Source organism: Motacilla alba, chromosome 14 (assembly GCF_015832195.1).
Source record: "Motacilla alba alba isolate MOTALB_02 chromosome 14, Motacilla_alba_V1.0_pri, whole genome shotgun sequence".
Taxonomy (NCBI): Eukaryota; Metazoa; Chordata; class Aves; order Passeriformes; family Motacillidae; genus Motacilla; species Motacilla alba.
Genome location: NC_052029.1, coordinates 9,574,228 through 9,601,586, shown reverse-complemented (window position 1 = coordinate 9,601,586; position 27,359 = coordinate 9,574,228). Strand labels below are relative to the sequence as shown.

Sequence of the window (27,359 nt, the reverse complement as noted above, 5' to 3'; positions counted from 1 at the left end):
TTGTGCATACAGCTGAGCCATTCTTACAGCTTCCTACAAGTGTGGGTCTTCTGGGGTTGTTTTGTTTGGTTTTTTTTCTTATTTGATGAGTACTTGCTTGAAGCTTTGGCAGTTCCGAGCAGAGGATTTATTTCTTTTTCTTTTTGTCAGCAGTTGCCTTGGTACCTGTGGGTGCTGCCTTCTGTGCCTCTTTCTCCTCAGGCTCTGCTGCCTTGTGGGCCTCTCCACTTTGGTGAGGGTTCTCTCTTGCGGCCTCTTTTTTCAGCTGGAAACTTCTCCAGGAGAGGAGTCTCTCCCAAGATGACGAGGCTCGTTCCCTGAGCCTGACACTCTCCTGTAATGCAGCTGCTTCTTGCCTTTTTGCCTCTTCTTCTTTTTCAGCAATAAGTCTGCAGGAACAAAATTTGAATTTAAGGTACTGTAAGAGAAGGCAGACAGGTTTCCACTGGCTAAGCAACTCCAGCTCTAGTCACAGTATGAGCAGCATAACCTGCCACAGGGTAGAGAAGCAGAAAGCCTCTAATTACCCCCTCAAGTCCAAATATCTCTTAACTGCCTTTGCACAGAGCAAGAACCAAGTGCCAGATGACCAATAAACCAAGTTTGTAACCTGAAAGCAGCCTGTATTTGTTACTCCAGCCAGTAGCAGAAAGCACATGAGTTACATTCTGTATGTTACTAATGAAACCTGTGTGAGTTTGGTTTCCAGATACAGGATGCTATATTACTGTCTTGAACACACTTCTCATTTGCAATTGCTAGTGGAAGATAAAGGATAACAGTATTGCCAGACAAGATTCAACACTCACCTTTCCAGCTCCTCAGCCTGGATCTTTCTCAGCTCACCTAATTCAGCATCCTGGTTTTTTACTTCTTTTATTTTATCTCTCAGCCGTATTTCATGCTCAAAAGCAGGGAACAACTTAGTTGTGAGAAAGGTTTCCACCTGACACATCCAGAAACTAAACAACTCCTTTTGTTCATCTTTATCTTCTTTTGCTTCATCTGCAAGATGTAAATAAAACATGTTTATTTAACAGGGCACTTCTATTTCAAATGTGTTTTGGACTACATATTTCAGCTCTGACCCTCTGCAAAGGGAAGGTCTGGCTTCTGCATGGTACAGAGGATGAAAGGTGTGAAACACTTTGAACTGAATGGGGGTGGCCTTTTTCTGAGGCTTCAGTGACTTGGCCCTGGGAATGGCACAAAAAGACAATGAACTCTTCCCTTTAATCCTGTGATAAGAGTCTTCTGCAGTAACCTGAGGACAGTTCAGTATCTGTGACTCCTGTGCATGGGGGAAGGGATGAACAAACACAACCACCTGAAAGGACAGAGGTGTGTCCCTTGTCATGTCAGGAAACAGGCCAGCCCAGGTGATGGGCTCTGAACAGTTTTTCAGACGTGTAACATTTCACCCATCAGATTTCAGCAAAAGAGCTGATGACTACACGAAGATCCTTGTCTACCTCTGTCCTTGGATTTGAGTTCTGTAGCAGCAGAAAACATTTAACAAACACAAAAACCAACCCAGATGAGATCTGCAAATCAGCCAGAAGGATGATGGTACAGAAAACTACAACCCTCAACATATCCAAGTGCTCTTACTAACTTCTTTCTAACTTTTTCTGCCTGAATGTTGGCCTGTCCTAACATAAGGCATCTTATCCCAGCTAGTGGTGGCACACCACTAATAATAATTCTTATTTTAAGTAGAAGCAGCAGGACATGGCAGTAATACATTTTATTTGTCCAAGACACTCCACAGACAGGCTTGCAGCTTGAGCTTCTCATACAGTAAATACAAATTACAGCTTATAGATGCCCTGCAAATAAAATGTAACATTTTAAAATTGGGGAAACTGTAAGTCAGTACTCAAATGTCTCATTTAATTATGAAGTTTTCTTTTCTTTTTTAAAATATTCTAAATTTTTAAAAAATCTTCCTCCAGAATTAATGCTCATTTACTGCCCTCTTGTGACAAGCTGAAATCTGCCTACACAAATAAAACTTCACAATTCAAGAGCTACAAGAGATGTGTGTGTGTGTTAAGTCCCAAAACAGTAAGATTGTTTTACCTATCAATTCCTTTTCTGGACAGGAATCTTGTTCTTCTTTTACATCCTTGTTGGGCAATGACACATCATCTTTGCTTTCTCCAGGAGTTACGGGAAATGAGAGAAGAGTTTCTGATATTGCAAAGAAAGAAAATTAAAATTACTCAGCCTTTAATCCTGTGCATGAAATTCCAAGTTTGATCTTCAGCACAAACAAATACAGGTTGTCATCTGTCCTGAAAGTCAGACCTGTGGTTAAAATACTTCTGAAATGATGAAAAGTTTGTTTCTACTAAAGGGCACAATGCAGAGTTCAAGCTCCTGTTTCCATGCCCACATGAGTGGGACAGAACAGGAAGAATTAAGGTTTAAAAAGCCTTTTCAGTTATTTTTAAGGAAAAAGTGGTAGCTTCTAATTAAGAAGCACAGAAAATTCAGAGATTCCAACTTGCCCAGCCATCTGTGTACAGCAGATATGGAAAGCTAAACATAAACTGTGTCCTAACTGCCAAACTGAATGGAGCTGCCCTCTGTAACTGCAACACATCACCTGTTTCCATGATCAGCAACTGTGTAATTGTTTTGGAAGTTGCAGAAAAAGTGAATCTCCTCAAGCCACTTTATAGTTTTGTAGCCCCTTTTCACAGTACTCACCCAGTAGAGAAGATTGATGAGCAGGCTTTGTGTCTTCACAAGGTCTCAGTGGCTGGCAAGAAGTTTTAAATTCAGTTAATAAATGCCTGGGCCTGTGTTCAAATCACAAAGTGAAATCCCAAGTCCCTTTGAGTCATGCAAATTCCCATCTCCAAAGCATTCTGCTAGCCAAATGCATCCGGCAATCATGCCTCCCTCAAAATATTTATATTGCAGGAGTGTTTCACCTTTTCAGGTGTTTCCAGGTAACATTTTACATTCAATACCAGCCAGGCAAGTAGGATTATCCCATTTCAGAGCTAGGGAAAGACAGCCCTACAGAAAATGAAAGCTCCTGTTCTTTGACCTGTTCCTCTGTTCTTACATGTTGCTCTACATATTGTTCATCTATTGTTCATCTGCTCCTGAGTACAGAGCTCTGCTGCCTTGGAAATGTCATCCTTTACATCTGTATCAATTATACTTCTGCTGCACTAATGAAATGTAACACAAGAAAAATTTTAGCCTCAGTACATTTAAATTAAGGTGATTTTTTTCTTTTTTAAAATTTTTTTTTTTACTATTTTAACTGGACCACTTCACTGTGCAACTGTGTCACTGCTTGCAGGGATGCTGCAAGGGAATGGGTGCATAGGGTGGGAACAACTGGCCAAAGGATGGGAAGTGGTGGTGTACAGTGGCACTACTGGCTCACAGAGGCTGTGAAATGATGTTTGTGAATACTCCTTGAATTAATAAAAATACTTTCACCTTGTGCATAACTCCAAATAATAACATATCTAATTCATGTCTTCAACCACTCTGTATATACAAATCGCACCAGTGTCACAGGCAGCATCTCACAACCTACAAAATCCTTGTTCAGAAGTTTAGCAAAAAGAAAAAGAGGACAGCTCAACTGCAGGCAAACAGCAAGGCTTGCTGCACACAACAGCTGCAATGCCATTTTTACAGGACAATTTTAGACATTCAGCTTAATGCAGAAGAGACATATCTTTCACCAGCCCACCAATCTGTCAGTTCCCCTTCAGAAGTACTCCGTGTGTATTTACAGTTATCTAGGAAACGTGCACTGATGTTAAAATTTAAGGTACCAACAAACAGAAAAAGCAGAGGGGCCCAATCAAGTATTTGTTTATGCAAAAAGGGGAAATTGGTTTCCATGGTCAGGAAACAGAACATTTTCAGGGCCTGACTTCATTCTCTCAGTGGACACATAACAACATTGAACAGGTCTGCATCAACTTTACCTGGGGTGGAGAATGTTCTGTGAGAGACACAGCTGAGGTTTCCTTGGAGAGCTCCTTGATTTCAAAGCTACTTCTTTTCTGATTATCTTGAGCTTCTTTCTTCAGGATCATATCCTCAGTAACATACACCAATGCACATTCAAGAAGAGCTTCAAAAAATTCCAGAAAAACCATCTAGAGTCAAACAAAGGCAGTGGTAAATTAGTTAATTTTTACAAAATCTCTTCATTAACAGGCCTATGTACCTGAGCAAGCAAAGAACTCAGAAGTGGTAGTGAAGTCCCCCTGGCTTCATTTATCTAGTCAAACATCCCTTTTTCTGAAGAAAAACTGAAAACAGACAAAGCTCAAAAAATTCAGGAGAGGATATGATGAGTTACACTTGATACAAGTCATATTGAGCTAAAGCACTGCACTGATTTTTGTTGTATCTGGAGCTATGAGAAACTTCTCTAACAAGTAACTCACAGCTACAGCTATTACCTAAAACATATTTTAATTGCATGGGATGCTGCTAGAAACCTCAAGAGTGGGTTTATAATGGATTCCTCAGTAAGACTTCCACTGTGTGTTCAGTTTATCAGGCTCTGTTTAAAACAAATTCAGTTATGTCATTTACAAGAGACTGTTGCTAAGTAAGAGTTAATTCTTTAAGGGTGAAACCCCTCTATACTAGGCCAGTTCTCAGGTAGCACAAGAGTCTTCTGCAGTCACTACTTGACCTCACTGAGGTGGCAGCACCTCACATGTCATTAATCAGGTTTCTTGCATCACCAGATTTTCAAGATCAGTGGGTTCACATCTTAATTACTGATGCACCTTAACAGCCTCAGTGCAGTGATTAATGCCTCTGTGATCACTGCATATCCATACTGTCAGGCAGCTCCCCAAGGACAAAGCTATCACTAGCAGCACTCCACTGGAAACAGGATTGCCCTGCATGGATTATGGCACTCCTAAGGACCTCTCTGAATGGTCAAGTATGCTGAGACTGTGCTAAGATGAGGTAATTAAGAAAAAATAGAAGTACATGAGCTAAACATAAGCAGAACAAAGGAAGACAAATAGAGGCTCAAGTTTTACTCTGTTTTTTTTTAATAAATTAATTCCTTTTCCTCCTGTTCCAGCAGGTAGGACAGCATTCACAGCAGTTCTTAAAAGCAATTTTAACTGTTCCTGCAGCAATGAACTATGGGGTTTTTTTCCATACACACCTCCAGCTCCAGGTTGACACCATGGATGCCAGGTAGGGAGGCACCAACTTTGACAAATATTCCCAGAACTCTTGGAGCAGTTAATTGTTCACTGAGAAGTTTAAAATCCTGGGTAAGAATAAATATCACATGTTAACAGCATTTAAGTCATGTTCCTCATGGACCTAATCTACCTCCCTTTCAAGCCTTTGCCAAAATTTCTAGTGGTTTCAAATGATACTTCCACATATGTAATTAAGAGCAGAAATTCTAGTCCTATTGAAGCCAACGGGAATTTTCCCTAGACTGCAAAAGCAGTGTTACAAAAGAACCTGAGAAAGCTCATAAACAAAAATACAAAAAAATTACAATTTTGCCATTCAGTCTTTTCTTCATGAAAAAATTGCTCAGATTTATAAAGTGAAGCACCCAAACCCTAAGCATATCAGGGGGAATTGTTCTCTACCTTCATAGTAATCTTGATCTGTCCCCAAGTTACTGAATTTTAGTAAAGAATCTCATGCTCCTCTTGTAGCAAATACATTATTGAAACGGTTTATGGTGTTATTTCAATAGCTGTCAGTCTTTGAGTTCTAACAATAGGACATGTTCATATATATATTTTATAGATGGGGCAGAGGGAGACACAGTGGGGATCAGCAAAAATATTTATATTCCCTTAAACACATTTGTCTAGGATTTGATAAGAGTAAAAAATTTCAATTCAAATCCTGAAAAAGTGCATAAATAACAGTAGATAACAGTAGAACAACTGTTCCTTTACTGCTCCTTGGACAGTTTGCACAAATAACCTCACTCCCACCTTTTCAACTGTGCAGAAGCCACAGGGACTATTTTAAAAGGCTCATATAAACTGAACAAAGAAAGCACATCTAATCACACAAAACAAAAAAAAAATTAGATTATTACATCCAACATCCAGAGGAATTGCCTCAGCTTCACTGTGGGGTCAAATGGAGGTCTGGGACATGGTCTACAAAAATCTCCATATATTTCCCAGCATTTCTCAAGGTAGCGCATGGCAAAAGATGAGAATTCTTCATCAGAATATAAGATACCTTTCAAAATTAATTGGGAAAAAATAACATTAACAATAAAACTGCAATGCATGTGATACTAATTAATGAATTCTGGAGAGAAGAAATAGCATTGCTTACCTTGGACACAACAGGCAGAGGGCAGAACATACCTGGACATCATTTCTAAGAAACACTTCTCCAGATGAGGAACTTCATCTCTATAGTTGAAACAAAAACACTCTTGTTTGGGAAGACTCAAACTGATCACAGTGAAATAAATTTCACTAAAAGATGAAACTTACTTGTACTCTTCATGATAGATGTGAAATGCCAGGTGAACAAGGTAGGATACAAATGTTCTGAACCATAATCCATCATTTGGATCATGTACCTCCTCAGGTGGTCCATGTCCTGAAAAATTAAAAAAACCCCAAATCTCTACTGTTCTCATGTATATTAAAATGCTTATAGGCATATTGATTTGTCAGCCCTTCTTATCCTCTCCATCTGCACCTATCACAGTGTAACAACACTCCCAGAAGACTCACACCAGACAATGCAGTACTTCCAAACAAATTTCAAGGGAGAACTGTCCACCTGTAGCTGGATCTTGGACAATTCTCTTTCTAGAAATGCATCCACTCAGCATATATAGAAATAAATTCAAAGTTGATTCAAAGGGATTCAAAGTTGGGAGTTAAACCCTTCACATCCTAAGGACAGTGCAGGTCTAAAGGGATTTGATCAATTAACTGGCTCTAGGGAAGACAAAAAAATACTACATGCAAACCAAACTTAAGAACACTGGAAAAAAAATTGTTTCTCCTCTCTCAAAATTCTCTCTCTCTCTTAAATAGTAATGGCAAGACCAGGGGTGAATACATATTTTGAACAGATGGCTCTTCAGTGCAATTTTTAATGTTATATTTTAATTTTGTATTTTCTCCCCTAAGGACCAGAAGTGCCCAGAGAAGTGTAAAGTGATCCACTGAGAGCTCCCAGGCACAGAGGTACTGACTCAGGACCACTTAACTCCCAGAGCTGAGCTGCCAGGAGAACTTGTCACTCCAACTCTCCACAGCTACCCTGCTCACCAGGAATACAAACCTCTCAACAGTCGATCTATGTCAGCGAGAGTTAGGGAGGAGAGATGAAAATTGCAGTCCTTCAGAAACCTCCAAAACTGCAGCATAGTCAGCCTGTAAGTGCCTTCAGAAGGAGCACAGCCTAAGGTACTGTAGAAGTAGTAGGCTTTTCTCAATTTTGAAATATTCCTCAACACAGCCAATTCTACCTAAATAAAGCAGGATATGTTTTCAGCATCAACTCAAAGCAAGAAGAGATCAGTTTGTATTGATCCTGTAACTGGGCAGATAATTATTTGACCTTGCAACTTAGCATATCCCTGGCTAAGAATTCACAAAAGTATTACTCAAAAGCAGTGCTTCAACTCAGAAGGGTTTGGTGACTGATAAAAACAAATCATCCTCTGTCAGCAGACAAACCTCAGAGTAGCTAAAGCTGGTTGCTCCATGCCCTTCCAGATATGTTAACCTCTTTTTAATTAGCCTTTTTTAGTGGAAGCTCAGAAGAGACAATACTGTCTATTCATTCTTTTTGCTTTTCTGTTTTCATGGCTTTCAGATTTTCAAATAATTTTTTAATGGAAGGAGTTACTTTAACACAAATAAACCAGAAATGAAATAGTATGAAACACAATACAAGGGAAAACCGAAAGTATCAAACAGTAGACTTATACTTGTTGCAATTCTTGCTCTCTGTCTTCACTTGGGAACACAAGAAGCAGTGACGATAGATCCAAATCAATATCTGATCCCAGAACAGGAATCTTTCCCAAGGCAGTACTGATTATGGTCCTTTCTACCAAGCAAATAAAATAAGTTAGAACAAACTAAAACAAAGCTTAATATAGACACACACAGAAAAACAAAATGTGTATTATTCCTTCTTATACTACTGACTTGGAACAATAGATTCCTTCACAGCAAGAAGTAGAGATTTCACAACCAACAGCAGAACAATTGAAGAGCAATTCTGTCAAATCAACCCCAAACCAAAAGGAAATGCAGACATTAAAAAAGCTATGAAACTTTCACACAACACAGTTCCATTCATTACAAGATGTGGTGTGGATGTGCCACTCCAAGTGTCACTCACAGTAAACGCAGCATGGAAGCAAAAGCCATGACTCCCCTTTCTATCTAAATCTTTGAAGAAATATGTCTGGTCCTTGAGTATGTACAAACAGTTTCATATTATAGTAAAATGGAACAAAAAAATGTGAACTAAGTAAAATTTGTTTTGTTAAGCTGCTCACTAATGCCAAAACCCCTCCTTGGGCTCGTGGCTCTCAGGTTCTTGGCTTTCACAGCAGACCCTTGACGAGCAGGACTTTTCACGGGACAATCATTTATAAACTCTCCTTCAAAACGAAGACCATTCTTGAAGATAAAGATGCCCTACAGACAGATTAATTATAAAATAAATATAAAACAAAGATTAAAAAAAGAAACCCAAACCACTAATTCTCTCAATCAAATTTCCTTTTCAGAATCTTGGCTAAAATGCAATATATGAAATAAAATACAGCAAAATAATTTTTACTACCCTCTTTTATAATGCATTTTGTCACCTATTAAATATGTACATTGTTGGGATATAGGACTGACTATATATCTGTTTGATTTTGAAAAGTATTTCTCCCCCATATAGAAGGATTTGTTTGTACTCCTTAGGTGGCACATGTGGCACTCCACTCAGAGTTTTTTCAAAAGTCTGTTTTATGAGAGATTTTAAGAACTTCTCTGCACAAGGACAGCTTGAAATCCATTAACTCACACTGGAAGTGTGAAATTCTGACCAACCACTGCAAAACTCAAGATGCACCTATTGAACTGAAAATCTCCACAGTGAAATATATGTCTTTGTACACCCAAAACATATCTAAGCACAGAGTCAGCCTGTGTCCTTGGAAGGACTCCAGCTGCTTTCAGTGGACTCTCTGCCTTTTGTGTGGGAATGCCATCCACACTACAAACTCAACGTAGTTTGCTGTACAGAAATCTAGAGATCCACTTATACAGAGCAGAACAGTTTGCTCTGTTGTTGTCTGTAGTTCTGACCATACTCACCTTGCCATGCTTCTTGTTATGCACCCACTCTCCACTGTACACTGCTCCATCAGCATAAAGAAATATCCCATGTCCGTGGCGGTCCCCTTTTACAAAATCCCCCACATATTCATTCGATGGAGAATACTTAGACGTTTCCATTCTCTTCAAAAACCATGTGTGCATGCCAAAACCATGCTGAAAAAAAAATTGTGTGTTTAGAAAACAGGTCCAGACTTTGGCAGTTCTCTGAAATAAAAGCCCTCAGCTGATGGCTGCAGCACTTCAAAGCAGGGACAGAACTAGATCCTACAAAGGTGCATGGGAGAAGCACCCAGAGGATGCACTGCATCAACACGTACTGGAGCAAGCTCTACCACGGGACTCCTAAAGATACCCACCCTTCCTCCCTGAATCCTTCTCCTGTAGTGCTGAACAGCCAGCTGAGGAACACCACGCCACAGAGCCAGGATGGTCCAAAATGGACTCCTTGGCAATTTTACACAGAGGGAAAAGACAGAGCAAGTAACTCACCTTCTTTTTAGAAACAGAATAATAAATGGAAGGAACTGAAAATGCCACAAAATTGTTTCCCATCATAAAACTTCTCCAAGAGGGAACAGTGTGGTCTAGTATTTTACAGGTGACAAAGAAATAAACTGCCACATATACCTACTGCTGAAGTCAAAGCTCAAGCTAAGTCACAAACACTTCTTTAACTTTCTTTTTTTTAATTGAAAAACGTTTATATTTTCCACTAGGGAATGAAATGTTGATTTTATAAGACTAAATCAAAATCCTTTAACAATTTGAATATTGCTTACATAAGAATCAATTTACAATACAGAACATGTTTTTTGTTATCTCAACTGGCAAACTCAACTGGCAAAAATTGTACAAAGCTCCTTTGATATTGCACAAAACTCCTTATTTAGCTTTCCTATAGAGTAGTGGACAGATGCTGAACTACAGAAGGGTTTCTGGGGAAGAAGTTAATACCTGCTTGCCACACTCCCAGTCTCCTTCGTACTGCTGATTATCTGTCAGCCATACCATTTTTCCATGTCCATGTCGTAGATTTTTCTTCCACTGACCTTTATATGTATTTCCAGATCTGTAGCTGCAAAAAACGAATAAAAGTTAATTCATACTAAATTCTGTGCTGATCTTATAGAAGGTTCATGTGAAATCTCATTGCTAATAAATTTATAATTTATTAAGGCTAAATATAAGCATTAAATTGAAAATTGACTCACTGTGACATGGACACAGAGGTTTTATTGTAGCCATTGTTTACCTCCTACTTTTAATTTAGAAATCACTCAAAGTATTAACCAGCTCTTTTTCCCAAAAAGTCTTTGCCACAGCTATTAACAATATTTGTTTGTGTATAATTCTACAGATAAGTCATTTATTCATAAGGCAGCTTTATCTGCTCAAATCAATCAAGTGTGTTTGTTTTTCAGTACTGAATTGTGGTTTACCAAAGCTGATTTGGGACTTTGTCTTAAGCTATTCTTTTGTGTGAATGGTCAGTAGAAATACTGCACATAAAAATAAACTTCTAAAAGTCTGTCTTGTTATCATAAAGCACTTTGTACATTTTTTTATTCCTTTGCAGAAGGTACACACTACTATGAAATGACAGCATTTGTACCCACTTTAAACAACACAAGAAACTGCACCATAATACACAAAAATAAAAAATGTTGAGGGTAAGAACAAGTGTTATCATATTTACCGTCTGAATCCCAATCCTTCTCTAACATTATTTACCCAATCACCTGAATACCAGGAGGTCTGTTCCTGATCATAATAAATCACACCCTGAAACAAAGAGCATAGTCAGTTTAAACACCTAAATATTCATCTAGCTGAATAAAACACCACATACAAATGATATGATGCTTGTAATCACATTCTAATACTTAGGGTCACTTTGACTCACTGTACTGAATGCAACTAAAGGGATACAATTAAATAAAGAAAGCAAGCTCTTTTGATTAATACTAGATAAGACCTTAGAAAACACCAAGTGTTCAAAAGAAAAATCCTATTACATTACATCAAAGTCTACCATTTCTTCAAACCTCTTGGAAATACTCTAAGAGAGCTAACCTTAGCATCTTAATTTCAGTACTCAGTCTGAGGTAGACAAGTTTTCTGACCCATTCAGTCTTTTACTTCCAACAGTAGGTCTACAGTATTAACTGTATTCACAACCTCAGAAAAGCTCCCTAGGGAAAACCAATCTCTACACAGCATAAGACCAGGCAACAGAACAAAACACTTTTGTGAAACCTTTGCACAGTAACACTTGCTGTTCCTGAAGGTATCACCCGAGCCCATGCCCTCATTTAGTTCTTACTGACCTTTCCATGTCTTTTGCCATTGCACCAATTACCAATGTAAGAAATTGGATGAGTGCCACTCCTGAAAACTCCATATCCATGCCTAAGTCCATCTTGGATTGACCCTTCGTAAACACTGCCATCATTCCAGGTGTAACAGCCATTATGCATCGGCACATTCTTAACAAATATTCCCTGAAAGATTAAATTACAACATTAAAATCTAAGACTCTCTGTTTCCCAGTCTTCTGGGACAAGTCAGGCTTCGAACTGAAATCATTGCCACAGCTCTGCAGTTGCCACCTCTAATTACCAATTACTGCAACTTATCTAGCTGCCTTCAATTTGCACATCTAACTGGGTGCAACCGTGTTCAGTTATCACTTAAATTGTACTTTACCTCGTACTTTACTCCATCAGCCCATGTGTAAGTCCCTTCTCCATTCATATGCCCTTCAGAAAACAGACCCTTCAAAATGAAGAGAATAGCATCACTTGATTTACCCCAGCTGAAGCCTACAGTGACTGTAAGATTTTAAAAGAGTGACATGTTAATTCCCCTCCAACTAATAGCTTCAAATCAAGAGTTTTAATGCCAGAAACTAAACAGAGCTTTCAATGCTCTCAGTGCTCTTGAGAGCGAACTTACTCCGCTACTTTTATTTAAATTTATACACTCACCTTGTATGTATTTCCTCCCTCAAAACATATAAATCCTTCGCCCTCATAGAATTCATCAACTTGTTCACCTTCATAGCTACAAAGAAAACAAACTAAGGATGAAGATTTCAAGTCACTGCCAACAGATCTAAATCACATAAATGACCACACAATCCCATAAATGATCATACGAACAATCATAAATGACTTCTGATTTACCATGGTCTACACACAGGTCAGCTGATGCATCTTGTGTACAATAATGAACAACAAGAAAATTTTCAATTTTTTGGAAGTTCCTTGTAACATTCCACATAAATGGTGTTGCCTCAGACCCATATTTCCTTCAATTAAGAAAAAAACCCACATTGGTAGTATTTTCTACCTTACAGTCAGGCATGCTGGTATATGACACATTACATATAAACATCATAATGAAATACAAAAGGATTTTGTTAACATTGCCATTCACCTGCTTCCTCAGTTTAGGACATTCTGAAGAGATATGAGCAGCTTTAAGCAGTTAAAGGCAGCAACAACTAAGATTACATGATATCTTTTCCTTCACCAGTTATCTGTATACTTTAACAAAACCTCACTGAAGGTAAACAAAGTAAAAGAATGAGGGTTTTGGCAGGCAGAGAGCACCAGCAGCACTCTAGGATGCAAGAAGGCAGCAGAATTCCACATGTACATCTCCTAAGGTGCCACTGCTACTGGGTCTGAATAACCTGATTCTCTGCTTCAAATCGGTGTTTGTATGACACTGGCTACAGCAGAGATACTTAAATGAGAATTCTTGACTTCACTGCTGTATTTGTAACAAGTGTACCTTTTTATAATCACTTGAGCAAGAACAGGCTCTTCCTGCATCGGGGTAACAGGTGGGACTGGTGGTTCCTCTAGCCCTGCCCCTTTATCTGGTGCCTCTGGAATTGCCGGAGTTTCTTCCCTCAGTGAGTCACTCTGCAAATCTAGCGTTGTTAAGCTACTCTCAGTTGGGGTACCTAGAGATTCTTCTGACTTCTCAACAGCTGTCATTTTACCATCTTTCTTGGCATCTTTCTTCTTGACATCTTTCTTCTTGCCTTTTGTCATAGCTACTGAATTGCCTCAGTGCGCACTTCCCTTCTGAAAAATGAAAATTTATTTCTAACGTACATATTTTTAACCTATAAACTAGTTAAAAAACCCAAAACACAGACAACTACCAAAAAAACCCCAAAAAAACCCAACAAAACCCACCAACTCAAAAAACCCAAACCCCCAATATTTCTGTGATTATTATAAATGCATATATTAAAGTAATCTCTGTAACAGCAATTCTTCAAGCCAATGGTATCAGCTTGTGGCAGGCAGGCCACAAGGTTAACAGGGAGCAATGTCTGTGAATTACCTCTGAGTCTTCCATCAAACCACTGTGATAGAAGTGTTACCAGTAGATTTACTTTTGCCACACTGAGATCTCCATCTTTACCTGATTTTTAACTATTAGATTTAATTACATTGAAAAGTTGAAAGCCATTTCTCAAAGATATGCATTTGGCAAGTTCTGGGAAGTCACACCTGTACTACTATTATTGATTTAATTTGCCTTCCAAGTTATGAGTTGCAGACTGAACCACAGCACAGCATAACCACCAAATCTTGTCGTTATTCTGCCAGCTGAGAGCTACCTGAAGGTTACGGGACTGCCTGCAATCCTGTCACAGCCGGGTATGGCCGCTTGGGAGTGCAAGAACGCAACCTGCGAGTGCCGCAGCGGCGAGGCCTGGCAGGGACAGCCTCAACCAGCGCCCGAGCAGGGAACGGCGGGGCCGGGCCGGCGCCGAGGCCTTAGCGAGCCCTGGCTGAGGGGCAGCGGGGCCGGGCCGGGGCCAAGCCCTTAACCGAGCCTTTATGAAGCCCCGGCTGAGGGGCGGCGGGGCCCGGCCGATGCCGAGCCCTTCACCGAGCCCCGGCTGAGGGGCAGCGGGGCCGGGCCGGTGCCGAGCCCTTCACCGAGCCCCGGCTGAGGGACGGCGGGACCTGGCCGGTGCCGAGCTCTTTACCGAGCCGGGTCTGAGGGGCAGCGGGACCGGGCAGGTGCCGAGCCCTTTACCGAGCCGGGTCTGAGGGGCAGCGGGACCGGGCCCGTGCCGAGCCCCTCTGTCCCGCGCAGGCGCAGTGCGGCGGCGCTGCCGTAGCCATAACAACGCCGCGCCGCGGGCCGGGCCCGGCCGGGCTGGCTCCCACACCGGCAGAGCGCGGGGCAGAACCGCGGCTCCACACGAGCAGGGGGGCACAACCGCGGCTCCACACGAGCAGGGGGGCACAACCGCGGCTCCACACGGACACGGACAATTTGCTGAAGGTTCCTGGCCGCAGCCGTGCCGGGTACCACGGGCACGGCTCTGCCACGTTGCTCGGAGAAGCGGCGCGGAGGAACAGCAGCAGCATCATGGCCACAGCTCCATCAGCGGCAAATGGAGTGCGAAGGGAACATAATACATAAACACAGATTTCTTGGGTCAAATCTTGGTCCTACAGAACTGGAAGAGCGTAGCTACCTGTTTTAATGGTTTCTTATTCAAAAAGACCATTTCCTACCTGTTTTGATTGTACTGAGATAGAATTTGGACTGAGCTGACTGGCAGTGCCTGGTGAGACAGCTTTTTTTCCCATTCATTATCAGAAAAAGAATCCCTGTTCTTGAAAAACAAGTTTGGAATTTGGAAGGGGACGATGCTAATTAAAATAATGATGCCACACTAATAATTCTATTCAAACCTTAAACACGGAAAACTGGAGATTAATCATGAAATGCAATATTAAAGCTCTAAGTCATTATCTAACAAAACCCAGCTTTGGTATAAGAAAAAAATATTTAAACTTGGGTATAATTTCCATTTTCTCTAAAATTATCATATATGTGATGTATAAACATTGAAAACTAATATTTGGTTTATGGCATTGCCAGGGACTTGAACTCACATTCCACTTTATTTTCAGAATCAGTGTATTTGCAATAAACGAGGTTCAGCTACTCCTGATCTTTATATAAAAACGTATTTATTTTATAAAAGTTTTGACTGCTGCGCAAAGAAGTACAACACACAGTAAACTGCAATAAGACAGAAGTTATTTACATGAATTCCAGGATGTTGGTATTGATGACTCGACAGGCATAACAAGCAAACCCTGCTGAATGCCTCCAAGTGCTCTTGTTTCCAACTTGAAGACTGCGTAAAATTTTTTTACTCAAAATAAGAGAATCATGATAAAAGCTCAAAATATTGCCAAGAATTAAAATTTAAAATTTTAATAAACAGACACTGACTTATTGTGGTGAAATCAAGTCCAAACTGACTATGTGTCTCATAGTAGGCCTTCCATGGGGGCAGTTCCAGGGATGCTCAATCTCACCCATATGGGTGATCAGTTTTCTCATTTCCTGCACATTCAGTGCAGTTCCAATCATCACCTGCAAGCAAAGGAAAAAAAAAAGAATTCTTTCCTTTATTCCATTTGCCAGCTGACACAGACCAGAGCAGTACTTCAGCTACTACAGCAAATTCTGTACAAGGCACTAAAATAAAAATCACCTACCAGACAATCAGAAGACAAAACACAGCAAACGCTGGGTTCATGAGCCCATTAGTTTGGAACAAAATAAAAAAACTAGCAGAAATATTTCCCAAGTTACACTAGACAAAAACATGAGGAACAGAAGGAAGGATATTAGCTGTTGACACTCAGCAGTAAATAAACTTGCCCTGCAATACACATGCAGAGACAGCCACCTGTACTACACCAGGAATGTGGTATTTATTTATATGAACACAAACATCAAGTGCAGTACTTACAGACTTCCTGCAGGCTCGAGAAGCAAACATCTGTCTGACCCTGGAGGGCCTGCACATCACTCCAGGGCAGTCACTCAACATGAAAATCAGCTCATCTATGTCTTGTGGACCAAAAGTCCAGTTTTTGCTTGTTGGCAATGATACCAATTTAACTCTTTGAGTTACAGGAGCTGGAAGGTTTGCAAAGACAATAAAGAAACAGAGAAGTACAAGAGATTACTTTTTTTCTTGAGAGAAAAGCTGAGAAACTACTTTAAAATGTTAATATGATGTGATGTGCATATCTATAATGTTTAAATTTAATCTTTTGATGGATGTAATTAACTAACCAAAGTGGTAACTATGGCAGACGTCCTTTTAACATCAACCAAATAGTTGTTTGCAAACTTAAAAGCAGGAAGATCTACTGTCTAACAAACCCCTCAATTCCAAAGAACAAATGGTTTACGAAACTTTTTTGAGTTTATGTGACTGCAAAATCACTCAGGATTTACAATGAGAGAGAGAGAGGTGTCTCTTGCAATGGTAAGAGATTGATAATTAATAACATTTTAGACCAAAGAAACCTTGGGATATTCTGGAATGAAGACTATGGAAAAAATGTGTAGTGATTTCCCAAACAGCAAAGTGGTACCACACTGTGTGCATTTTCATTATCCTCATGTATAAGGGAAACAATAAGGAACTTGCAGGTTACAAAATTTGCTCAAAAAAACAGAGCAAGTCAGTACTAAAGCCACAAGGAAAACCATAGAAAATCAGTTCCTAATGCTATCTATTTATTTTAAATTACTAGATTTACCACTTGCCTACATTTATCCCTGCAGGTGTACTAATAAACCAAAAGTAACATATCCAGAAAATGCACATCCAGTCATGTAACCAAAGATAACTCCAGTCTTCAAAAAATTCTGTAAAAAGCTGGCAAGATAAATAATTTACGGTGTTCTATTAAATCATGTAGAGAGACCACAGAATCATAAGTCTTAAAAAACAAACATCCCATATACAATAAAGCATCTTATTTCAAATCTGATCACAGCCAAGGGAATTTTTTGCATAATAAATAAGATTAGTCCTTTGAAGGCTCTTACTTCCAGCAGTTCTGGTCCAAACTCACCATTTTCATTTATGACAAAATCAAAGCCATTTTTTCTGAATATTTCCAGGTTTTCAATCAATACAGTTTCATTGACTGCTGTTAAATTGAGATTTTGAGGCCTGAAAGAAAAAGATGGTGTTGCATAGATACACAGTGCAGAGCATTAAAGACAGATCTCAGAACCAACCTAGAAACACTTAATACAGAGCTCTGTTGTAAAACTTTTCACTCTGCTGTGTGAAAAAAAAAAAATCTCACTACTGAACAGTTGCTTCCAAGTGTTACTCAGCAGATGAAGTCAGCTGGGCAGCATTCCTTGCTGCAGGAACAGTCTCCAATATCCTACCAAACTGTGGGTTGCTATGAAATCCCCCAGGGAAATCTGTCTGATCACTGACTTGCTGCATAGCTACAACTGCATCCATGGAATTTATGTTTCATGTGAGGATTGACTCCTTGAAACACAGAATATAAAAACCACTTCAGTCTCAAGTGTTCTGAATGTGTGAAATGCTACATAAATATAAATCACAGATATCCTTCTGAAACATTGAATTCAACTTCAAACATGCTATTGTTAAAACACTGAAAATACTTACACTATCAGCTTCTGACCTTGGAGAACCGTGTGTTGTTGCAACATCTCAAAGTTGTATTTCTCATCAGTAGCATGTTGGTCAATTATGAAAAGATCAGAATTCAACTTTGCTATGATAAACCCTAAATTGAACTGGCCGATGATTTCCATTTTTGCAAACATTTCTTTACTGTATACAAAAAATATAAAGCGATTATAAATTACACCCTTATCAGTTACCATGTAAAACTTTAAAACTTCTGTTTCTCCCCTGCAGAACACACTTCATATCAAAAAAAGAAAAAAGAAAAATCTAATTTAAACAGGATATAAATGTTGAAAATCTGCCAATGACCTATGAGGCCGTTTCTAGCAGAACAAAATCCATCATTAAGACAGGTTTCCCCCATTTGTGATAACAAAATTAGAAGCAGGCAATATGGCAATAGCCCAGGTGAGTAACACTGAAGATGGCATCGTGGTTTTGAAGGCAGTTGACATATTTGCCTTCTTTTCACAATTTGAAAATTTTCCTAACACATTTTTTAAATCCAAATATTAACAGATCACAGACACTGACTGTCCCCTGACCACCTGAATGTAACTCATTTTTCCAGGTATGTCTCACCAAATTTCATTCACACAAGGGAGGACTATGAGCTGTGCAGTCTTTTCAGTGTGCTGTCATGAAATCTGGTGCTTCTCTGACTGAACTGCAATTTACAAGGCTGATCTAAGCCAAATCTATGAAGTTTTGGCCTTTTTACTTTCTTTTTCCATATTCTGTCTGCACTTAGTTCAAGTAGCTGCTTTGTCAGTAAAATAACTCATCAAATAGATTTTTTGTGACATTAAATAAAAAATAGATCCAAACCTAGCAGGTAGATGTAAGCCTCTTGCCCACACTCAAGACAGGTTTTTTATTTTTGCTTAACTAATTTTATTAATTGATGAGTAAAATATATTAAACAAGTGAAAGCAGAAATACCTGATCTCTTTTCTTAATTCATCTTCTGCTACTTTATTGTCCCCAGGACTAATTTTTGCTTTAAATCTTCTGTAATTTTCAGTTGCTGTATTTTTCTGTTGTTGCTGTATTACCTTTTTTACTTTTTCTGCCAAAACCTTCATAGAGAATTCAAGAGGCACAATTTTCTTTTTAACTTCCACCAGTACATCAACACTAGTGTTCTTCACTTCAGGATGTTTACCTGCCTTGGAATCATTTGTTTCACTTTTAAAGTTTCTGCTTTTAAAACGTTTTACTCTTGGGGAACTACTATTTGCTTCTTGAGAAAACTTGTTTTGATCAGTCCAGTCATTCACTTGATCTAGCTTGGGTTCAGTTTCCAAGACCTGAACATCACAGTCCAGTGACTTCTTACTGTATCCAGCAGTTTTAAGACATTCCTTCTGCATCTGTTCTTCTGTGCTACAGAATTCATCCTCTGAATTAATTGCACTTTCACTATCCATGCAGCTTCCAGCTTCTGGTGTACTACATCCAGCATCTGACTCAGAAATACTACAGAATCCAGAATCTGCAGTATCTTCCAATTTTCTTAAGTGTCTCCTTGGAATTGACACCTTTGAGTCCAACTTATGACAACTTTCAGCCTTCTTAGTCGAGACAGCCTTTTGAATCTTTACAGTACTCCCAGTGGTATCGATTAACCTTTGTCTAGGGGAACCGTGCTGCTGTTTTACCTTTTTAGAGCTTTGAAAATTACTTTCTGTTGCTTGATGGAGAGAGAATGACTCCCGTAATCTGGCAAGAGTCATTATTCTTTTGCCTTCATCACTTGGATTTTCAGTCTCAGAGTCAGACAGCGTGTCTGCCTGAGGCTTTTCTGCCTCTTCCGGAAGTGTCTTCTTCAAGTTACCTAATGAAATCAGAATACACAGCATTTCAAGATTCCATGTTAGCTGAAAACATGAATTAAATGATGTGCTTTAGGAACAGGAGTGAAAAGAGGTAGAAAAATTGCAAACAGCTCAAAGGAGCCCTGAAGCTTCAGACAATGAGTATAGGGCTGAAATGCATTAATAGCAAACACAGAAACAGTTACATCTTGAAGACATTTAATGACACTACTAAGAATGAATTTGTAGTCTCTTTTTAAACTGGAACAGTAATCAGTTCAATCAGCACATTTATTTATATTATCAAAAGAGTTTAATGACAGAGTGACAATGAAAAGTGAATTGCTCTTACACTTTAATGGTCACTATAAAATCCCATTGGCAAAGTGCTAAGGAGCTGGCACAATAGGCATTTAGAGTACATGGGATTTGCTGGTCATTAGAGGACTTCAACCTCATCAACTGCCAGTCCAACAAGGATTTTACTGAAGGTTAATTTAAAATAACAGTGAGAATCAGGCTACAACTGATTCTGCATGTCAGCAAAAAGAAAAATTAGAAGTGGCTCTGTTAAATGAAAGGAAGAGAATGAGATGATCTTGAATCGGGAAAGCAATCTTGAAAGACTACAGTCACAAGAGAATCATCAATTTCTGGAGGCAACATAAAAGAATCAAAGTTTAAAATCCAATAAACTCATGCTTAATTTTCAGATTTTATTTATGACCCCTTAACCATTCTTTCTCAAAGACATTTTCATAAAAAAAACCATAGGTCTCTTTTAGTATCTTGGGAGAAATCTTTTGCGAGCATTATCAATTAATTCTGTGTGAATTTTCTCCTCACAAAGTTGACTGTAAATCCTGCTGTGCTGGCATGTGTCATTTCCATAACAATCACTTAATAACTTAGGGTCCTTCTTTATTTTTGGTTTAATTTTTTTTTTCATTTCTTCTTTAGGTTTTTCAAAACACATTTTCCCATCTTTAATTCTCTGCCCTATATCATACTCAAAACTTCCACATTTTGTGTCCTACCTGCAATGTCCAGAACTGTCTGATTGACATTCAGTTTGTTAACATCACTACCAAACATTTCCATCAGAGAAGTCTTTAGAATTGCTAATAAAAACTTTTCCTCCTGAAGTAAAATTTGCCTTTTGTCAGGAGTTACATTGATATCAACACACTCTGGAAAAAAAAAGAAAAAAATAACTGCTTTACAAATAAAATGCAATGTTATTATACAGAATTAGTTCTGGTTTGTTTGCCATTTTGTCTGCAAATCAGATTTAACTGTCTCAACATCTCAGCAAACAAACACATGATACAAATTTTCTCATATTTAAGATGACCTCTTCCTCATCACTTAAGAAGTTATTTTTGAGTATAGAAAAGGTGGAGGGGAAAAACAGTGGAACCACAGCTAGATTCTATTTCTCCCTCACCAACTGAGCATTAAAAAATCCTCAGAGTGCAAGAAGTCATACAGATGAAAATGACAGTATTTTCTAAATACAAGCATTATTGAAGAATAAATTGTAATAGCCGTTACTGAAGTTGCTAAAAATTATTCAGAACGTACCAGAATCTACCCCAATGTTAAGGACAACAAATGGATACTGGTGTTTATTGTGTAAGTGATAAACTTCATTCACAATCTTGACAACCTGCAAAAAGGTGAAAAAACAATAAACTTCAAAAATACTATCTTCTATTTTGCATCAGTGTATATTAATTAATGTACTAAAGCATATATAGTATGACTAAGATCTTGTTCACTCAAATAGACATAACTAAGACAGAAACTTGAGACAGAGAAACTTCTACTACCAAGAAACAAACATACACATGAGCTACTGATCCTGAGGTTTTGAGAGAATACTGAGTTAGTGGAGCTGATGAGAGAAAACCAAGCCCCTCACCTTGGCTGGATCACAAGGACGTTGGTTGATGAAGAAGAACTGTCTGTCTGTTGTGCTCCTTCCAACTCCGTGATCACAACGGGAAATGAAGCCAGTGATACTGTTGGATAAATGATGTGAGAGTAAGGGAAATGGATGAGAAAAGCATGTTTGAGGGGAATGTATTCTATAAGGGGCTTAAGGAAACACTCTTATACAGCATCAGTGAATATGTAAATATGCAATTCCTCTCCCAATTCCTTGTCTGATAAAGGCTACTACAAAACTGCATCCCAATATCTACTATGCTGCTCTTGGCTCTTTTCAATACTATAAATCAAACCTTTTTATTTGAAATTTTGGGTTATGGTAAAGTGCCACAGGCAGCAGTGGTTTGTACTTTCCTAATTACCTATAAAGATTTTGTGGCATGTCAGCAGGGCTGAGTCCATATTCTTCACAAACAGCTTCACTAGGAGGAAGCTGAACAAAAGGAATAAGGCTCTGCAACTGAAAAAAAAGAAAAAGGGAAGGAAGTGAAACATCAAACCTATACAGATTTTCCCTTCTATTTTATTGTCATTTATTAGCCTTAAAATTTATTTTTTAAAATGGTGGGTTTTGGCTGACCAAGACAAACACTTAAAATATCCAAACTGAATATCCTGAAAATATCCTACTAGAAGATAATAGCACTGTTTGCTGAGAAACAGAAAAATGCATCTAAGAAATGCCTGTTTTCATTCCTTGATATCACAATGTGTGCTTCAGGTATTTCACAGACCCTTACATTAAATGTACACAGGCAGACCAATAAAATGGTTGACAGTTTGACATACATATGACCTAAACAAGTTTTATGCTAAAATAAAAGGCAAAAAGAGTAACAAAAGTTTCTTTTGAAAGGACAATTAAACTATTAACAAATGTGTTATTTGAATCACAAGCTCCCTAAGAACAGTTACATTTACCAGAAACATTGCCCTAGTCATGCCACTATTATTTTTCTGCCATTAGAGCAACTTCTATCAATTTAAGAATTCAACATGAAAAAACAGGCTATAAGCCAAACATTCTATTCAGATAACCCTCAATTTTCAACCACGCTTGGTGCCACGTGGCAAGACAAAGTTACATCTTCCCTCTCATCTTTCAGCCACAGCTTGAACAGGCTTTGAGATCTCTGTAGGGGCACTGTGGAGGGAAAAACTGTTTATCAACAGCCAGCAGCTATCAACCACTCAGTAGCCATGATGATTGTAATATACAGTTGTAGGAAGGATGTTTTTGAGCTTTTTTCATCTCTGCTCTCCTCTAGAGGATAACAATTATTTTTATAGCTATTCCTTAGAAAGAATCACAGTCTACAGCTTTACAGGGAAAAGCTGACTGCAATCCCATTTAAAGGTTATTCAGAATAAAACTTAGTTTCATAGGAGGAGCTAGCAAAAATGGATACACCTCAGTCTTCTGTCTCCAGTTAAGACTTTCACATCACACCGTTTTAAGGATTTTTTAAAATTGCTTGTTTTTGTGACGCAGTCAATTTGCTGACAGAACAGCTCTTAAAACTGGCTTCAGAGAGACATTAAGCCATAATCCCATCTTGTAAATAATTTCTAAAACATCTCTGAGCAGATCCAGGGCTTTCAGAGTCCGTGGAGGCTGCGGTGTCTCTCCTCTGTGGGCCTCTGGGGTGTGCTGCAGACCAACACTCCATCCTCTCACACTTCCTAGATATTAAAAATACAGCTACATCCCCTCTCTTTTCAATAATAAAAGCAACACCTGTTTTTGTCCAAATACTGCTCCAATGTTCTCCTTTAAACTGGGACTTCCAGCAGTGGATATCACACAGCTTTTTTTCCCCTGGCCAACTTGATTAGTGCAGTTAATCCTCACTCCTTTGGAAACAATACAGTAGGCCTGGAGCAGCTGGACCATTTTTGCATATTCCTATTAAAAGAAAAAGAAAGTTCAAATTCATATGAAATGTCTCTTTTTAAAACACAAATGTATAAACAAAGCATTCAATATCTGCAGGTCACAAAGGGGGGGAGCTTTATCCTTGAAATCTTTACAAATTAATTATATATATATATATATATATATGTGTGTGTGTGTGTGTGTGTGTGAAAAATAATACTTTAAAAATAGACATGATGTTTACAAGACTGATATTTAGCCACAAAACAGCAGTCCCTGGTTTTAAAATACAGATAAGTGATCATGATATGGATTCTTTCAAAATGTGAAAATCTGAGAATGCACCTTTAAATCCAAATATTGCAAAGTAGAAGAGAAAAGCATACAAGAAGCCTTTTATTATCTGATTAAGATGTAAGACAGGCATGAAACAGTCTGTAATCAGTACATGCCACAGAGAAGTGAATTTCATTCAGCAGTGAATAAATTCTGGGGAACAATACTCCCTTGAATTGGGAATTTCTGACCTTACCTTTTTGATGTTTCTTTGGAACTCTTTATGGCGCACTGGTAACGTATAAAACAACTGCTGGATGCTGACAGTCGTTCCCTGCTGCCGGGGGAAAGGAGTCTTCTGAGTAATTCTGCCGTTGTGATCAAACACCAAACGGGTCCCAACCTTTGCTGACTTATGACAGGTGAAAATGGTAACATCACTAGTGGGAGGAAAGAGGCAATGGAATTATTCCCTGAGCACCACATTATCTTATCTATTCCTCACGACAAGCAGCATAGAAACTACAGCAATACTATTAATTTTATTAAAACAACTCTTCCCCATAAACAACTAAGAACCTGCTCTTTAGAGTACTGGAACATTTCCCTAGCTACTATTCTTATTTGTATCCCTTTCATCCCTCTCTTATAAAACTCAGTGTTAAAATCTACTATTGCTGAACACTACATTCCTCATTCTAATAGATACCAGCAGCACTGTGTACAAAAGCTGATTTAAAATGTATAGTTGGTCTGAAAGAAATTTAAGTACAGCCTTAATGAGTTACAACCTAACAACCAGCACTTGAATATTACAGTGCTTTACATCAGAGGATCAAATACTCATGCAAATACACAATCCCACCCTGTAAAGATCTGCATCCTTAAGTAATTCTATATTTTGTTCACAAAATTACCAATTAGGTGCTTAGAAACACAGAATAATTTTGGTTGGAAACAACTCAGGATGTCATGCAACCTCTTGCTCAAAACTGACCTAACAGTAAGGAACTGGAAGTTTCCAAAGCCCCATTTTGTCAATAATGGTAAACTGAAAGGGTGCAGTGGTTTTGTGCATATAGTAACTTCCTACTACTAATAAATAATATTAATTACCTTAATGCACACAGTGAACTCAAAGCTTCACCTCGAAACCCAAATGTTTCAACATGTATTAGATCAGAAAAATCTTGTATCTTTGATGTGTAATGTTTCAGAGCTGGAAAAAGATATTTCAAATATATATTTCACTTCAAAGTGCCACTGGTCTACGCAAGTAGATTTTGTATGCATATCAAGAAGCAAAACACCTTCTGCATTATTCACTGTATTTTACATAACGATTAAAGACAAAATACTGCTTGCCTTCCCTTTTTCCTATAAACAAGATCTCTTTAAAATCCTCAGATGCACCTGCTATTTCACACTTACATCACAGATTTATTCAGCATTATTGGTATAAGCTCTACAAGATGCCTCAGAGCAGGACACAACACCTGCCTCTGCTGCTGCTGGACCTGGCACAGATTCTGCCCTGCCAGAAACCAGCTGCAGCCTGTGCTGTGCAGGGTGGACAGAGGACAAGCCCAGCCACCACAGCAGCTGAGGAGGGCTCAATGCACACCGTCAGAGCAGCACCAGTCACCAGGGAACAAACTGACCTAGCAGCAGCACCCCTGAACTTTCACTGCGCTGAACAGCAGCACATTGAGTTTCTGATCTACCAAAAATGTACAGCGAGCAAAGTTAGTGAGGAATAACCTATGGGGAAAAGATTCCCAGGTGTTTTATCAAAAAAGAAATGACAGTATTTCTACTGCAGTGGCTAGTTAGATTCATCAGACAGTCTTGTTTCTGCTCCCATTTTGTGCAATTCAAAACTAGCAAACGGAAAGTTTGACAGTCAGGGCAACGTCAGTTCCCCTTCAGCAAATACTAGAGTTCATAATTCACCTTCCCAAAGCAGCCACTTCCACACAGCTCAACTCCTTCAACAACGACCAGTGACTAAACATGAGTTAATCCACATGGACTTTTGTAAGATTTTCTCCTCTGTGATAATTTGTATTGCTTGTGCCACTTAAACAAGCAAAGAAACCAAGGACCATTTCTGAGTTACAAGAACTACAACCACAAGAGCACTACAGCAGATCAGTCTAACACTGCTCACGTCTTGCAGGTAACACACACATTATGTAAAAGTCAAGTGTCCATTAAATATGATTAAACTAAATGCCCACATCTAAATTACAAAAGAAATTCAACTTACTCAAGCCTTCAAAGTTTTCCTCTTCCACTCCACCTCCATTATCTGAAACTTCTATCAGTTCTGCCCCATGATCTTTAAGTTTTATATCTACAAAATTAGGACATAAAGTATTTTAATTCTTTATGTTCACACATGGTGTTTAGTATCAATTTTGCACTTGAAGACAATTTTTCAAATAACAGCTTTCCATGTCAGAATTGAATAATAGCAGAAAAAAAACCAAAGCTAACCCCTGACAGCTGTCAAAAGTTAGGAGAAGTTAGTCTGTAGTTCCAGGTAATTCAGCTTCACTGAACTTGTGTCTGAACAGAAGTTTTCCCAATTATCCCAGCCGCCATCCTGGAAGCTCTGGAGGCCAGCCCTGCCTTTACCCTGTGCTAGCCCAAGGCACCGGCTGGCACAGCCCGATCACCACTGCTGCCACACACTTTTTCAGTGGCCAAAGGGGCCACTAGAAATTAAATAACACAATCTCACATGCTGCTAGGAATGCAGCTGGAGTCTGGGAATCAGAATATTTTATTAACCTGAGGTGTGAATTCACGGCAAAGATGCTTGGCCCAGACAGAAAGCATTTGCCCAGATTTGTTAACATGCACTCGGTTTTGAGGAAAAAGACGTGCTTTAGAAGCCTGTGAAAAGCTATTAAATTCGAGGAAGAGTTACCGATGTTGGTAGCTCCGGCATCCAGGCTGTTCTCCACCAGCTCTTTCACGGCAGTGCCGAGGCTCAGCACGACCTGCCCCGAGCAGATGCGATGGACAGACCCGCGGTCGATGGGCCGGATGGCCCCTGCGGGCTGCGGGCTGGGGAGAGAGGGACAGCAAACCGCGGCGGTGAGAGCGGGCAGCGAACCCCGCTCAGGCTTCCCCAAGCGAGCCGGGAGGGGAGGCAGGAACCGGGGGAAGCCGGAACCGCGCCGGCAGCCGGGGTACGGCCCGTGCGAGGAGCGCGACTCCCGTGAGGGGAGCAAAGCGGCCTGGGCAGGGGGTGCGAAGGCGGGAGCCCGGGCCGGTGCACGCACTCACCAGGGCGCAGCCGCCTCCATCGGGGCACCGGCGGGGCGGGACGCGCCGCGCTCTCCTCAGGCTCCCGCCCCGCTCGGTCGGTGCCGGGAGAGCCGGAGTGCGCCCGCCCCACACGGCCCGCGCTCCCCGGCCCGGCGCCGCAACCCCGCCCACCGCCCTGTGGGGACGCGCTCCGCCGCTCGACGCGGACCAATGGCAGGAGGGCGGGAGGGCGATCCCGTAGCCCATTG

The 27,359-nt window shown here is 39.7% G+C and overlaps 2 protein-coding genes across 2 annotated transcripts; both read right to left on the bottom strand.

The window, feature by feature from the left end:
* Positions 1-26: 26 nt before the first annotated feature.
* Positions 27-13,471, bottom strand: LOC119707078 (radial spoke head 10 homolog B-like). The gene is made up of 19 exons (XM_038151605.1): positions 13,173-13,471; positions 12,362-12,437; positions 12,081-12,149; positions 11,702-11,875; positions 11,071-11,156; positions 10,329-10,443; positions 9,351-9,527; positions 8,537-8,678; positions 7,958-8,079; positions 7,306-7,492; positions 6,501-6,609; positions 6,337-6,416; positions 6,089-6,237; positions 5,180-5,287; positions 3,966-4,139; positions 2,716-2,767; positions 2,083-2,193; positions 810-1,005; positions 27-389 (listed from the first exon to the last, which is right to left on the bottom strand). The coding sequence occupies exons 1-19, from the start codon at positions 13,436-13,438 to the stop codon at positions 128-130; spliced, it is 2,655 nt and encodes an 884-aa protein (XP_038007533.1). The 5' UTR covers positions 13,439-13,471; the 3' UTR covers positions 27-127.
* A 1,898-nt stretch (positions 13,472-15,369) lies between these two features.
* PMS2 (PMS1 homolog 2, mismatch repair system component) lies at positions 15,370-27,276 on the bottom strand. Its single transcript, XM_038151749.1, has 15 exons — positions 27,130-27,276; positions 26,768-26,907; positions 26,102-26,188; positions 24,949-25,051; positions 24,089-24,272; positions 23,419-23,586; positions 22,043-22,140; positions 21,652-21,751; positions 21,312-21,396; positions 20,765-20,917; positions 18,853-19,747; positions 17,887-18,054; positions 17,306-17,406; positions 16,186-16,355; positions 15,370-15,803 (listed from the first exon to the last, which is right to left on the bottom strand). The coding sequence occupies exons 1-15, from the start codon at positions 27,147-27,149 to the stop codon at positions 15,660-15,662; spliced, it is 2,616 nt and encodes an 871-aa protein (XP_038007677.1). The 5' UTR covers positions 27,150-27,276; the 3' UTR covers positions 15,370-15,659.
* Positions 27,277-27,359: the final 83 nt, after the last annotated feature.

Excerpts from the sequence above, each read along its gene's own strand:
- LOC119707078 (XM_038151605.1), bottom strand. The coding sequence starts at position 13,438 with ATGACAAAAGGCAAGAAGAAAGATGTCAAGAAGAAAGATGCCAAGAAA. Across the intron at positions 11,876-12,080 it reads CTGATGGAGTAAAGTACGAG|GGAATATTTGTTAAGAATGT; the intron begins GTAAAGTACAAT and ends TTAATCTTTCAG. Across the intron at positions 4,140-5,179 it reads GTGTCAACCTGGAGCTGGAG|ATGGTTTTTCTGGAATTTTT; the intron begins GTGTGTATGGAA and ends GTTTGACTCTAG.
- PMS2 (XM_038151749.1), bottom strand. The coding sequence starts at position 27,149 with ATGGAGGCGGCTGCGCCCTG. Across the intron at positions 21,752-22,042 it reads ATGCCACAAAATCTTTATAG|TATCACTGGCTTCATTTCCC; the intron begins GTAATTAGGAAA and ends TTTATCCAACAG. Across the intron at positions 21,397-21,651 it reads GTCCTTGTGATCCAGCCAAG|GTTGTCAAGATTGTGAATGA; the intron begins GTGAGGGGCTTG and ends ACCTTTTTGCAG.